This window comes from Sarcophilus harrisii, chromosome 1 (genome assembly GCF_902635505.1).
Source record: "Sarcophilus harrisii chromosome 1, mSarHar1.11, whole genome shotgun sequence".
Lineage (NCBI taxonomy): Eukaryota > Metazoa > Chordata > Mammalia > Dasyuromorphia > Dasyuridae > Sarcophilus > Sarcophilus harrisii.
The window spans coordinates 476,438,984-476,455,363 of record NC_045426.1 but is presented as its reverse complement, the minus strand read 5'-3'; the positions used below and the strand labels follow the sequence as shown (position 1 = coordinate 476,455,363).

The window sequence follows — 16,380 nt, the reverse complement described above, 5'->3', positions numbered from 1 at the left end:
TTTTCACACTACTATTCTTAAAGCTCAGAGATGGTTTTCCAGCATGTTCCAGTGGAAGGAGTCTTGATGTAGCATGTTGAACTGGAAGTCATGGAATTCAAATCTCTTTTCCAATTTGGTCACTTACTGCCATGGAGCCAAGGCCTGGGGACCTTTTGCAAGCCCTTTCATCTCCCTGGGGATGAGCTTTTTAATCTGTAAAATGAAGGGGTTGGATTAGATGGCCTCTGCTCTCCTTTCAAGCTTTAAATCTTTGAGGATTTAGTTCAGTTTTTGAGTTGAGTATAATTTAGGACAAAATCCCAATATAGCTACTATCCTGGGGGGTTGTACATTTTAAAATTTTTATAATTCACATCTAAGTTGCACATAATAAACCTGACTTTTCCTTTTCCTCATATGATTCTATTTGAATTCAGTGATCTTTTCATGTGGAATTTTAAAAACTGGGAAATTACATTAGGCCACAGTAATAGAAAAGTAAAGGAAATTGAAACAGTGTATTCTCCTATCTGCTGCTGCTCTCTTTACCTGAAGTGGTGTTTATGCTCTTTACTTTAAGGCTTTATCTTTAGTCTTCAGGGCTTTTTAGAATGTCTTCTTTTAGCATTTCTTTATCTTCTTTTAGAATAAGTTACAGTATGGGTTGAAGGATTCCACTCAATTGTAGAATTAAAGAATTGTATATTTGCCTAAAACATTAATTCCTGTGTTGTAGTAGTCTGTTTTGACAGTCTTCTCCAGGGTTTCTGTTGAGGGGTTCTGTTCCAGGGAGTGTTTATTTTGCCTTTAATTGTCAGTTATTCAGTGCAGAGGATTATTGTAGTTCCTCTAGTTTCCATCTTCAAATCTTAAATTTACATAATGCTTATTAAATTCTAATAAAGTGTATGTTCCCAATATTCCATAGTGCTTATACTATGACATGATTGTTATCCTTGAGTTGGAAGTTTTCCTTTACATTTTCTGGTTCACTTTTAATATTGCATTGGCTTTTTTCCCCCTTGGCTTTTTTTCCCCCTAGCAACTTTATATGATTCAGGCTCATAAAATTGCATCTCATCTGTATTCTTCCCTATGACCAACAAAGTATTCTGATTTTCCCTTTTATTTCTCTTTGTTAATGGAGTTGGTTGAATTTTCTTATCAGGTAAGATGTAATTGCTAGTTTCTGGGAAAGTTTAATTCTGACCAAAGAAGACTTTGAGGTCATTTATTCTTTTCTCCTCTATTTTTTCCTGTATCTAACAATCCTGGACTGATGGATATTTTTGAGCATTAAGTTTGAGACTAGAAACCAGAGAGTTTTCAGACAAAAACCAAAAAATCAGGGAATTAAGAGTGAGAACTACTGTGCTAGTTAAGAGACCTAATCTAATTTAGTTTGATTCATAAAAATGGCTCTGCCATGCTAAACTTTTTGTGGAGCACAGGGGTGGGAACATTGAACTTGGAAGTCAGGTAATTGAGTTCCATTTATATTTGCTGAATGACTTTCCTTGGGCAAGCTTTTCAGCCTTAGGTTTCTAATCTGGAAAATTGGGATGGTAATATTTGTACTATTTTTTCTGTATGTGGTATTCATGATGAAAGAACTATATAAAGTGCGATAAAATAATAACTATAATCAACTGAATAATTGATTTCTGCCCCCCTTTGTATCCTCTTCACTGTTTGAAGTACTTTAGTTTTACATAAAAAGTTCTATTTATAATAACTGTCTTTATTCAGAATATTGTTTTGTGTGATGTTATAGTTAATTGAATATTCAGTACTTGTTGCTGATAATTGGAAAACTATATATAATATATGTGGTAGCTTTTAAAGAATTAGAATATGGTAAAATGATCTTAAATTGTTTTGAACTATCATATTTTTTCATTAATGTGGGTAGTACTTCCCTGATGCAGATCTCAACATCTCTATGTATCATGTTTTGATGAATAAAAAAATTGTTTCCTTGTCAACTTTCTGGTGATGGGTCTATCAGCCAAACTTAGAATAAGCCTATGGTCTTGTCCATCTCCAGATACTATCAGTGTGGTAGGATTTGTCTCACCTTGCACTTTTCTGGCATGGCATTTGGCATGGTTACTTTCATGCTCCCTTGAAGTTACAGAGTAGAATATTAGTGGAGAATCATAACATTTATATTACTAAAAACTCTTCTGAACATATTTTAATTCTGAATTCCTAATGTATTGTAGGTCTTTAAATGTATTAGGTTCATTTGGAAGGTCAATTATCATTTTTATATAATTGTATATAAAACTTAGGATAGCAAGCTTTCTTTTGATTGGATTATGAATAAATGGGAATTTACTATATAAAAAGTTCTAAGCAGAGATTTAGAGCTGGAAGCAACCTATATGAGCATCTAGTTCAACCCCTTCCTTTTCCAGATAAGGAAATTGAGCCTTAGAGAAGGAGGAAGGAGAGAGAACAAGTATTTTTAAAAAGTACCTAATATGTTCTCAGAATTATGCTAAGCACTTTATAAAATATTATCTCCTTTGAGCTTATTATTATTAATCCCATTTTATAGTTGTGGAAACTGAAGCAGACAAATTAAGTGATTTGTTTAAGGTCACACAGGTATTAAGTATCAGAGACTGGGTTTGAACTGAGGTCATCTTGACTCCAGGCCCAGCTCTCCATCCACTTTGCCACTGAGTTGCCTATGAGTTGTTCATAGTCTTACCACTGTTTTCCCAGTATGTTTGTTGGTTTTGAGTCATATTATGTCTTCTGTGAAGAATACATCATTAATTAAATGTACTATTAAATGAAAGCCAAGGGAGTATTAATGACCAAGGATTGGTGGTGGCCAGTAAGAATTTCTTATATCTTCATAATTGATAATTTATGTAGTATTGTAGGCTCTTAATTATATACATTTGAAGTTCTCTCTTTTTACTTTTTGTCTGCAGATTATAGAATTGTCCACAGATATGACTATTATGAAGAAACACCTTGAATCCCTCAAGTCTAAGGAAGGTAAATTTTTCTCCCTGATTTCACTGTGGCAAAAGGCCTTCTCTGACATCATTTCAATGAGTTCTTGAAGGATATGCTAATTAAGTACAAGCTAGGGCAGATCCTGACAAACCAGGAAAGATATGCATACCATTTGAGCGGTGATGTACTGATACTTTTTTTTTTTTGCTTTTCCATACCCATTTTTGAAGATTGTCTGTTTAAATTAGAAAAAAAGTGATCTGCTTTGGTTGGAGGATTATCCACATGGATGAAGCCATAGATATTTGCAGTACTGTATATTCTTGGTGAAAGAAGACTATTTTCTTTTTTTTTTTTTCCCCCTTTTGCTGAGGCAATTGGAGGTAAGTGACTTGCCCAGGGTCACATAGCTAGGAAGTGTTAAGTGTCTTAGGTCAGATTTGAACTTAGTTACTCCTGACTTCAGGGCTGGTGCTCTATCCACTGTGCCACCTAGCTGCTCCAAGAGGTCTGTTTTCTTAGACCTGGGGCCTGAAGTAAATCTGCATGAAAGTCAATATCAGGTTCTTGGGATTGTGCTTCTGACACTCAACAGGTTAGAAATTTGGGCCAAAAACTTAAGCAGTCACTACAGACCAATTTTCTCTACTTCCAAAAGTGGTGATCCTTAGAAACTGAAAAATTCAATTCATTAAGAACTTAGTTTATATGAACTCTAGAAAGCACTGAATCTTCTGAATCAATTTTTTTGAGAATCATTATATTTTATTACTAAATAGTTGTGTGATCTCAGGCAAAATCTAGCCAATAAGGACAAGGCACTCTAATGATAGACCTCGGTTTCTTCATATAAATATTAGAGCATGGGTAAAAGAAGAGAAGATAAGAATTTTGGAAGTAATAACTATAATACAAAATTGGATATAATAAGTGCAAAGTTCCATGAGACTTAAGAAGAAATGTTATTTTTCAATCATGAAAGAAAAAAATATATGTTAGCGTACCACATTAAAACATGAAATGGTGCTTGTATATTTTATAAAGGTTTTCATTATAAAAGTAGAAATAAGGATTTTCTGGTTAATTCTCATTTAATCAAAAATTAAATTAATCAGACTTTCATATGCTGGTTAATCTGGTTAATTAAGATTTTACTCTTTATTTATTGGAATACTTATCTCTGAGGAACTCAGTATATGATTTATGACACTTCAAGTCTTGAGTCATGGAAGTCTTTCAGTATTGTTATGAGATAGATATTTCTTCTATTTGTTTTTTAGAAATTAGTAACAAAAATATTAAGGTAAGTAAAACTACATAAACTTTTCCTCCCAAATATGACAAAGTGAAGTAACAATATTTGTAAGCTAAAAGTTTCTTGATTTCTTGACCTAATCTTTATGGTTAAGTGGTTATTGAAATTTTTCATCCCATTTATAATTCCTCTAAGAGGGCAAAAACTCTTTACTTACCATTCTTGTATCTTTCTTCAATGCTAAGGATAGTAGTTGGTGTATAATTAATGCATTAAAGGAAGGGTTATGGAATGAGTATCATCCTTACTCTCTCCTTTTCCAAAGCTTTCTTTTATGTCTATTACCTTTCCTAAATAGTTTTTAAGAAATAGTTTATCCCCCCTCTTGTCATTACCATGGAGTTTAAAGATTGGGAGAAAAGAAAGGAAGAAGAGAAGAGAATAAATATTTAGATAACAACTATGTACTCTACACCTTCCTGCCTCAAAAACATTATAGAGATAACAGGAAATTAAGGAGAGGTCAACTAATTAATTACATAAATTAAAACTGGTGATAGTACCCAATCTTTGTTGGCAGCTCCATGTGGGGTCTCTGTCACATCTTTTAGAACTTAAATCTTCTTAAATTCTGATCTTTGGCTTCCAGATCTCTGACATTAGATACACCTGTTGAAGACCTTAGCTTAAAAAGGCCAAGGTTTCCCATTTCATCCAGGGCCATTTCCAGTTGTCCTAATTTATATCTGGCCATTGGACCCACATGGCTCTGGAGGATAAAGTGAGGCAGGTGATCTTGCACAACTCTCCCTCACTCAAATCCAATTCATTTGTATGTCATGGCATTACCTCTTTGATGTCATGATCCTCCTTGAGAATGAAGGACAAACAACAACTGCACCTGAGGTTTTTTGACATTTTTCATTCAGTGATAAACCCTTCTCCTTCACTCAGTTCTACCAGAAAAGCATAGTAAGATAGTTGAGCCATTGATGATAGCAGCATCCTTACCTATTGTCTTTATTTCAGGATAAATCAGATTTTACCTGATTTTGTTTGATTTAAGAGTAGGATCATGTGGAGAGCATACAAGGGGAAGTAACCAGAGAGCAGGATGTGGTTAATTGCAAAGAATAGTCAAAGGAGCTTGAATTTAGCTCCTCTCATTCTCTGAGAGGCTACAATCATTTTAACAAACATTTGTTAAAGCCTCCTAGCACCAGAGAATCGCCCAGTGTAAGGCACTAGACCAGGAGTACAAAGATGGAAAAAAACCCAAAAGAACAACTTGATTCTAGTCCTTACATAGCTGATAAGTTTATTATTATTTATTATTATAATTAAGTTTATAACGTGTCCTAAAACCCGTTCCTAATTTAGGAACGGGTTTTAGGACACGTTATAAACTTAATTGTACATTTGAGGAGAAAAAGAGAGATTCAAAGCTCAACATGAAAAGAAGCTTTCAGCTGGGAAATTTAGGAATTGGGTTTCATAGCCAGCATTTTGGGAAAATATGGTAATTATTGTGTCTTTATAAACATTTCTTTAGCCATCCTAGCTGCATTGTCTGTCATGCTGCCTTTGATTCTGTGATTCTTGCTAATAATTGATGCTATTTTATAATTTTCTCCCCAAAAGTCCTTTTGTAGGGCCTCTTCAATAGATTTTTAAAGTCTATGGCCGCAAAATATATGCTCTGGTAGAGTCTTCTAAGTTGGAAAGTCCTGGGTTTTTCATTATTCAAGTATAATCTAACTGAATTTGGGAGACTCATCACCAAAAGGTTGGCCATCCTGTGACTTAATCTAGTCATGGTAACTCCTAAAGAGTGTCTTCTAATTCACAGATAATTACAAATCTATATTGCTTGATTCTGATGAATCAGATCCTTTGAAGTATTCTTAATTTTGGAGAATTTTATCCTTTTCTCCCAATATTTATAACCTAGTTCTTCCTTTAATTCCTTTTATGCCTATTGTTTTGGGTGGGGGACTGATTTTAATTTTTTAATCCTTTGCAGGTGTCCGTTATTTATGATTTTTCTCTAGATTTCTTATATTTCTAATGCTAGTGTGACTGTTATTTTGTTAGTTTGCCTTTCCTGTGGTATATATTCCCTTCTGTTATTTTGTAATATTTTTATTTTGATTTTATCATCCCTCTTCTTTTGTTTGTGCATTGATTTTTTTGGTGAGGATTGTTTTTTGTGAAAGAATGTCTAAGAACTTTGTTTCTTCTTCAACTTTCTTTTGCTATTTTTGAGGAGGAATCATAAGGAGCTAGGCCTTCTTGTGCTCTCAGTTTACAGTCTTCTTCTCTATCCTCCCTCATCTTATTCTGTTTTTCATACTTGAAATTATTTGGTTTTTGTCCTTATAGTACATGGTACTCTGGGCATATGCTTTGACTTATATATTATTGAAATATGTTTATATTTTGAGAAGGCATCCCCCTTCATTTATGAGATCCTGGTAGAATGTCTATCTTATATTATCCATTTAAAATTTTTAGAATTGAATCTTAAATCTTGATTCTGTTAATAAATTGACACTAATAAAGTAATTCATTTTGATCAACAAACAACTTAATTTAGTTGATTTTTTTTCTCTTGTTTCTTTGTTTTCTAAAATAGAAGCTTCTTCATCTGATGCTTCAAAGGGATCTCCTGACATAATATGGAACTCCAGTGGGAGTGATCTCTCAGAAGAAGAAAAAGAGATACCTCGTCAGTCTCAGAAACATAAAAGATGTACTTCCAACATAGAGAGGCAACATACTTGGAATAACTTGACTTTGAATGACAGCAGTAGTGAAGGTAAGTTGATAGATTTTTAAGAAATTCAGATTTTGTTGCATTTTTTCTTCAGAACTGATAATAATGATATGATATGGTTTAACTAACTTGTGTTTTGTGAAAATAGTATAAGAATTAATGGGCAGATGAATTAGTTTAGTTCTGAAAATTGGTTTAGTTCTTAAATTACATACATTAGTGTTCTTGCTCATTTATAGGTCATTTAAATAAGGATTTTAATTATGCCAAAAGATATGAATTTGGAAGTCAAATTTACAGCTTTTAAATTAAGTATATCACTTTGGGGATGTTGGATGATACTTAAAATGGTTTATTTGAAAGGCATGCTTTAGAAAAGCCAGTTTTTCCTTAATTACTATGCCTATAATTTTAGGAACTATCATCAGATGAATGTGACACTGTATCAATGATATAATTGTGTTTATATTTACTTTGAAAGACTCTTGGTTTCATTCTATGTAAATTGCAATCCTGCCATACTTTGTTATCATGAGAGATTCTTGTTCATATTTTCACTTTAGAACCTCTGTGGAACGCCCCATTGAGGTCTTCTTTTTGTCCTTTTAGTGTATTTACTTATTGTCTCTTTGTTGTTTTTTATCATTACGCCATGAAAGACTCACCTCTTCCTGTTACTCATATTCCAGTGAAGTCATATAATCTGAGTTTGAGTGAACTTTAGAGACCATCTAATTCATGTATGAATAACCTAGGACATATGTTCCTCTAGCCTTGCCTTGAGGACTCACTAATAAAGGAGAATCCCATAGTTTTCTGAGGCAACATACTCTCCTTTGTATAGCTCTAATTATTAAAAAAATCTTTCCATATGTTGGATTAAAATTAGCTTTCTCTAATTTGTATTGATTGGTTCTGACCTCTGGGACCCATCAGAAAAAGCTCATTCCTCTTCTACTTACAGCCCTTCAAGTATTCAAAGACGTTATTTGTATACCCATGCTTTAGGTCTCCAAATCTTTTCTTTTTCAGGCTGTCCATCCCCAGTTTTTTCCAGTCAGTCTTCATATGGAATGATTTCAAGGCATATTTATTTTGAGTGTTCTCCTTTGGACACTAATCAACTCATAAATATTATCCTTAACATTTTGTGCCCAGAAATGAATACAGTATACTAGATAGTCTTCAAATAGTGAAGAGTTCTCTAGGACCATGGTTTTCCTAGATTTGGATACTAAAATGATGTCACTTAAAAAAAAAAAAGCTATTGTGCTATTATATGAAACCTTTCCAAATGATGAAATCAGGGATCTTACTGATAATATGTAAACATGTTAATACATGACACATGTAAAAATTGTATATAATCCAGTAAAATTACTAGATCAATGGTTCTTAATCTGTTTTTTTAATGTTAGCTTTTGGCTATTTAGGGAAAGAGTATATCATTTCTCAGAATAATGTTCTTTTTTTTTTTTCCTTTATTAAAGTTTTTTATTTTTCAAAACACATGTGTGGACAAACATTAGCCCTTGCAACACCTTGTATTCCAGTTTCCCCCCCTCTTCCTCCACACCCTCCCCTAGATGGCAAGTAGTTCAATATGTTAAACATGTAGAAATATATGTTAAATCTAATATATACATACATATTTATACAGTTATCTTGCCACACAAGAAAAATCAAATCAAACCAGGAAAAAAAAAAAGAGAGAAGCAAAATAAAATGCAAGTAAACAACAAAAAGAGTGAAAATGCTATGTTGTGAACCACATTCGGTTCTCACAGTTCTCTCTGGGTGTGAATGGATAGTTCTTTTCATCACTAAACAGTTGAAACTGGTTTGAATCATCTCATTGTTGAAGAGAGCCACATTCATCAGAATTGATCATTGTATAATCTTGTTGTTGCCGTGTATAATGAATGATCTCCTGGTTCTGCTCATTTCACTTAGCATCAGTTCATGCAAGTCTCTCTAGGCCTCTCTGAAATCATCTTGGTGGTCGTTTCTTTTAGAACAATAATAAAATTATGTTTTTAAATACAGAAAATAGAATAGGATCACAAGGCATATCAATTATATTGAAATAAAATTATCAAAAAATGAAAAGAAATGAGTTCCTGGACATTTTATAGGTAAAATACCATCTAGCCACTCTTTTCTTACATTTTACTTGTAAAATTTATATTTTAAATCTGTCTTTTAAGTTTCATTTTATTTGACTCGGCTCCATTTTTTTTTTTTTTTTTTTTTTTTTAACATTTTAGATCCTAGCTTTGTTTGCCAGTGTATTTTTAATGGTCGTTCCCAACTTTATATTATCTGAAAAAATTTATAATTATTTTATCTATACCTTTCTTTAAGTCATAGACAGAGCAAGTAAATTGTTGTTGTTATAATTACGCCACTAATCTAGCACATGCCTTATGACAATTCCCTAAAGTAGTCATGGGGATCTTTCTGCCTCATGAAGTAGCCAGTTGCTCTTTGGTATAGTTTCAATTTTTAGTAAATTTTTCTTTATATCAGGGAGAAAAATATTTATATTTTCCTCATGTTCCTTCTAGAGCCTTGTTCTGGGGACTAAACAGATTAAGTCTGGTACTTTTTGTATTTTTATTTTTAATATGACAGTTCCTGAGAATGTTACACATAGCCATCATATGCTTTCTTCCCTAGTCCCCAAAGTTTTCCTTTAGACTAAATATTCCTTACCATTGTGGTCAGTTGCATTCCCAGCAAAATTATAGCATATTATTATTAAAAGGGTGGGTAGGTCAGTACTACATATTTAGAAAGCATTGTTTCAGTCCCCTTGGCTTTAACAGTCAGTTGCCTTCCTAATATATGATGCTCACATGTTAATTTTTAAATAATATATGCTAGATATAATTGTAGATGGCAGAGCAGCGGATAGAGTGCTGGGCTTGAAGTCCAGAAGACCTGATTTCAAATATAGTCCTAGACATTTCCTAGCTATATGATAATGGACAAGTCATTTAAACTCCCTCTGCCTCAGTTTCCTCATCTCTAAGTATAATGACAGGACCTTCCCAGGGTTGTTGTGAGGATCATCAAATGAGAGAATACTTGTAAAATATTTGCAAAACTTAAAGCGTAATATAAATTCTGGGTATTATTTTTGCTGCTGCTGTTGTGGTTGTTATTATTATTAGAATTTTTCTAGGAATATAAACCAAGGTCATCAGCTCATAGTTTACAGAATTTACCTTTCATACCTTTTTCGAAAATTAGGACAATATTTGTCTAAGTTCAACCTGAACCTGTTTTACTAATAGTGGCCCAGTGATAACAGCTGCAGATGTCTTTATATAGCCTCGTATATCTATGTTGGGGGGGACCCAGGCAATTATAAATCATTAGGCCAAATAAATGTTTGTTTGGTTTTTTATTTTTTTTTATTTTTTATTTAATAGCCTTTTATTTACAGGTTATATGCATGGGTAACTTTACAGCATTAACAATTGCTAAACCTCTTGTTCCAATTTTTCACCTCTTACCGCCCCACTCTCTCCCCTAGATGGCAGGATGACTAGTAGATGTTAAATACATTAAAATATAAATTAGATATACAATAAGTATACATGACCAAAACGTTATTTTGCTGTACAAAAAGAATCAGACTTTGAAATATTGTACAATTAGCTTGTGAAGGAATGTTTGTTTTTTTAACCAGTTCCTTTTATTTGTGTTTCAATTCATTGTTAAATCATTTTTGCTCCATCATTCTCAATTTGTAGATCTATTTAACTTGGTATGGGGGGGGGGGAAGGAAAACTGGGAGTTGATATTTATGCCTTTTTGGATCTTCTATTATAATTTCTAGTCCAACATACTGTTATTTTTTTCCCCTCCTATCTATAATATAAAATGAACATTAAAAGTATTTTTTTTATTTTTCTGAGCATTTGTTGCAAATGCTAGTTTGTTCTTGGATTTATTTTTTTGAAATTATTTTTGTAGAAACTTGTTATATGTTTGTGTTTATCCTCAGACACGTGGCTTTGATAAATTATTTTTTAAAATCTGAGTTTATTGCTGGGTTTGTTGTATCATATTGTTTTCTTCAGGTAGCTTTTTTCTTCCTTATCAAAAACATTAGTGTATAGCATCATAATTCTGGTTTTGAGAATATTGTACTCATCCAAAGCCAACTTAGAGGCAGCTAAATAATGCTGAACCTGGATCTAGAAAGACCCAAGTTCAAATGCAGCCTCATTTGATAGCGATATGATCTATTTAATCTCTCTCAGATTTCTAAAATAAGGAATAATACCAGCACTTACCAGGTTTATTGTAAAGATAGTGTTGCCCAAATGATAAATTCCTCAGTTTTCAAATGAAGAAATTAAAGCCCTCTATAGCTGTATGAAAAATTGCTCTAAATCACTGTTGATTAGAGAAATGCAAATTAAAACAAGGTATCATCTCACACCTCTCAGATTGGTCAACAGGAAAAGATAATGATAAATGTTGGAGGGGATTCCAGGATAATCAGGATACTCTTGCATTGTTGGTGGAGTTGTGAATTATCTAACCACTCTGGAGGACAATTTGGAACTATGCCCAAAGGGCTACCAAACTATGTGTAACCTTTGATCGAGTAGTGCCACTACTGAATCTGTTTCCCAAAGAAATCATAAAAGAAAGAAAAGAATCCCCATGTGCAAAAATGTTTAGCAGCTTTTTTATGGTAGCAAAGAATTGCAGCATGAGTAGATGCCCATCAATTGGGTAATGGCTGAGTAAATTATGGTATGTAAAATTAATGGAATATTATTGTCCTATAAAAAAATGATGCAAGAGTCTGATTTTAGAAAGGCTTGGGAAGACTTATATGAACTGATGCTGAATAAAATAAGCAAAACCAGGAAAACATTGTACACAATAGCATAACATAAAATAACAATAATGATGATCAACTAGGACAAACTTGGCTCTTCTTAGTGGTTCATTGATCAAAAGCAGTCCTAATAAATTTTGAATAGAAATGCCATCATTATTCAGAAAACTATGGAAACTTAATATAAACCAACACATGCTTTGTTCACTTTTTTTCTTTTTTCTGTTTTTTTTTTTCTCATGGTTTTTCCCCTTTTGTTGTGACTTTTTTCTCCCAAGATGCTTTATAAGGAAATATGTAAAAAAAAAAAAAAAAAATGAATGTACAATGTATAACCAAAAGAAATATTTTTACATGTAACTGGAAAAAATTAAAATAAAAAAAATACAATGAGATATTTAAGTATTTTGCAAACCTTAAACTGCTATATTAGTGTTTTGCTATTATTATTAATTTATCCTATTGAGTTTTAGAGTATGATGATATACATTCTCTGAACTCTTTGAAATCTTCTGTGCTCACAACTAGGTCTATGTAAGCCTATTCCCGACTTTAGTAGTATTAATAATAGCTCACAATTTTACAGTGCTTCTGGGTTTATACTGCACTTTCCTCACAACAACCTTTGAGTTACATAGTCCAAAAATTGCTGTCCAAATAATACAGGCAAGGAAATTGTGTCTCAGGGATGTGATTTGCCCAAGATAGCATAGCCAAGTGTTGGCTAGGACTTGAATCCATTTCTCCTGACTCCAAAACCAGTGTTCTTTCTTCTTTTATACCATACAACTTTCTCTTTATGTATGTCATGAACCTTAACATGCTATAACCTTTTTTACATATGATTTTATAATATATAATAAGAATTTGTATTTAAGCCTTTGTATGTTATTTTAAGTACCTACCATCTTGTCAGACTCTACCAGATCAACTTTTGCCTTGTCTATAACTATAGTCTTAAAGTATCAGAAGTAGAATTTGATACCAGGTCTTCCTGTTTCTAACTATCACACTTTATTTGCTAAGCTATATATTTTTTTCTTCTCCCTGTTCCATCAACTATCTCTCATAGATGTGAATCAGGGATGAATTTGTAATCAATTGTGACAGGATATTATAAAAAACAAAGTAGCTCATACAAAAATAAAAAAGCCTTTATACAGATAAAGTACAGCTAGAGGAAGAAAAATGAATAGTGACTGGAGGAGAAATGATGTGGTAAGTCACAATGAATATGAAAAATTCATTGAAATATTGTAAAATTTATATGAAATAATACAGTGAGCAAAGCAGAACCATAAGAAAGATACACAAAAGTGTCATAATTGTGTAAATGCAAACAGTTTTAAATGACAACAAAACCATCAGAAACACTGGGCAGTTTCTCATTTGCCTTGGAGGTAGATACTTGGCAACCTGCAACCTCAGCTTTCTTGGAACACAGCCAAGAACTAGAAAGTAAGCAAAAGAGACTGATGAAATAATTATGTGCTTTGGGTAGTATGCCTGACTCTGTAGGAAAGTCCCTAAGGCCATCACTCAAGACTTTTATTATCTTTTAATTTATATACAGTGTCAGCAACCTTGGTTTTCTGGTTTCTTAAACCTTAGTAATTTTGAGATAGCAAATCAGAATGGAACATTGCTAAAAGAGTAGAGAGATACTGACTGAAGAAGTAGGAGGTGAAAGCAAAAGAAAATTCAGGAAAAAACTCCTATGCTACTATAAAGATCAATAATTGAGGGCCATGATATTCATCCTGAGTCATCAGAAAAAGGTTAAATTAGGTTCAGTATACTTTGTTATCTTTAAGAAAGCATATAATTATGTGATGCATTTCAGATTCAATAAAAAATTGCTAAAATAAACTTTTTTTCTCCTTAAAACAGTAGATTTTACTTTTCTGGAAAATCTATTCATATGAGACAGGGTATTTTTTGGGGGGATACGAGGGAAGAGAGGAGTTATGTGCAGACCTGTTATGTCATCAGCCTGAGAAACTGCCAGAGTGGAAAGTTCCCCTCATTGTTGGTGATAGTCTTAGAGAATTACATGGGGAACTGAGAAATTAAGTGATTTGTCCATAGTTAGACTTTTCTGAGTCTAGATCTGAGTCTAGATGATCTTCCTGACTCTTAAGGTTGTATCTTTATCCACTTTACCATGCTATCTCTCCATGTGGGAAATTTCCTTCTTTGAAGTTAATATATTATAACAATTATCCACATTATTCAAGTCATGGTGGCTATTGATTTACTGGGCCTCCAGAGAATTTTTCCCCTTTCTTGGGGAGTTTAGCCTTTAGTTTACTGTTTTCTTCTCCCCAGATCCTGCTTTACACTAGGACATTTTAACAATTGTGTTGTTCCTCTCTCAAATGCTTCATTTTCCCATTTCCTCAGCCTCCTTAAATCCATGATTTATAACCTCACTCTTAGTCGTGCATAGGATGGTCACACCATAGATCCCAACCATTGATAACAAATTTTCCAATTCCTTAACTAAAAACTTTGATCTTCCTATCATTCCATCCATTATTATCACTTCATCCTTCTTAAACCTATTCTTTGCCCTCATCATGACTTCCAATGGTACCATTCCTCTATAGTTTCTTAGGCCATTATTCTAGTTCCAACTTCACTTTTCTCCCTTCTAGTCTCAACCTTTTAATTAACCTTTGCAACTTCATGTTATAATTAGTTCTCAAGCACTTCACTTCCTTGTCCTACTGACATTCACTTTTCACCAAATCCCAGACAGTTTTGCAACTTTGGTATTATACATAATGTCTTTTCCCCCCTCACCTTACACATGTAATCAATTGCTATATCTTGCTATTTCAAAGTAAATTGGACCATTTCATGTTTTTAACAGCAGTGTTTTTTACAGACTACTTGTTTTTCTGTAAAATACTAGCATTGCAATTTACAATTTAAAAAGTGATTTTTGACATTTTCAAGGATGTAATTTGGAGTTATATTTCTTTGCTTTTGTTCTCTAATATCCTTTCATCAACTGCTCAATAGGTTATATATGTTTTAAATTTTTTGAATTCTTTTAGGATATTCTTTATTTTATTTTATTTTTTTTATTTTTTTTTTTTTTTATTTAATAGCCTTTAATTTACAGGATATATACATGGGTAACTTTACAGCATTAACAATTGCCAAACCTCTTGTTCCAATTTTTCACCTCTTACCCCCCCCCACCCCCTCCCCTAGATGGCAGGATGACCAGTAGATGTTAAATATATTAAAATATAAATTAGATACACAATAAGTATACATGACCAAAACGTTATTTTGCTGTACAAAAAGAATCAGACTCTGAAATATTGTACAATTAGCTTGTGAAGGAAATCAAAAATGCAGGTGTGCATAAATATAGGGATTGGGAATTCAATGTAATGGTTTTTAGTCATCTCCCAGAGTTCTTTTTCTGGGCATAGCTAGTTCAGTTCATTACTGCTCCATTAGAAATGATTTGGTTGATCTCGTTGCTGAGGATGGCCTGGTCCATCAGAACTGGTCATCATATAGTATTGTTGTTGAAGTATATAATGATCTCCTGGTCCTGCTCATTTCACTTAGCATCAGTTCGTGTAAGTCTCTCCAGGCCTTTCTGAAATCATCCTGTTGGTCATTTCTTACAGAACAGTAATATTCCATAATTTTCATATACCACAATTTATTCAGCCATTCTCCAACTGATGGACATCCATTCAGTTTCCAGTTTCTAGCCACTACAAAAAGGGCTGCCACAAACATTCGTGCACATACAGGTCCCTTTCCCTTCTTTATAATCTCTTTGGGATATAATCCCAGTAGTAACACTGCTGGATCAAAGGGTATGCACAGTTTGATAACTTTTTGAGCATAGTTCCAAACTACTCTCCAAAATGGTTGGATTCGTTCACAACTCCACCAATAGGATATTCTTTAGAAAGAAAAAAGCAAAAGATGTTTTTCTGTCTTAGAAGGAACTTGGTAATACTTTGGATCATCACCATAAAAATCATCTATTCTAACCTCTTCATTTAACATATGAACAAATTTAATTTTGTAAAGATTAAATGACTTGTCCTAGGTTACTCAAGATATAAAACGCAGAGTACAGATTCAGACTCGTCTTAAAACTCCAAGTTGAGCACTCTTTCTTTGCTGCTTCTCAGTTTTAAAAAAAATATGCCACATAGAATGACTCAGGGAATGTGGGGTGACCCCCTGCTGTGACTCTTGACACACAATTACCTCCCTCATTTCACCTGGAACATCTATCTAGCTCTCTTGTTCTTATCCCATGGCAGATGGATGTTCTGACAATTCTTAAATTGTGGCTTCTGAATACTTTTTGTCATGTTTGAGTGACTTATATGTTAGTTGAAAGATTAAAATTTCTCATTTTAATTAAAGCAAGTTTTGCAAAGATCATACATGCCCAACTAGACTTCACTTACTACATCAGTGATTTCTTTGGGGTAAGGAAGTCTTAGGAACTTCCTTCTATAGATATGTATTGACAACTTT

General features: G+C 33.1%; 1 protein-coding gene across 1 annotated transcript in view; it reads left to right on the top strand.

Annotated features, from left to right (window-relative positions):
- SPIDR (scaffold protein involved in DNA repair) overlaps positions 1 to 16,380 on the top strand; it is a 538,726-nt gene that overhangs the window by 16,577 nt on the left and 505,769 nt on the right. The window contains exons 3-4 of the mRNA XM_031946429.1: positions 2,931 to 2,997; positions 6,849 to 7,031. Coding sequence (XP_031802289.1) covers positions 2,931 to 2,997; positions 6,849 to 7,031 — 250 coding nt within the window. The remainder of the gene's footprint in view (positions 1 to 2,930; positions 2,998 to 6,848; positions 7,032 to 16,380) is intronic.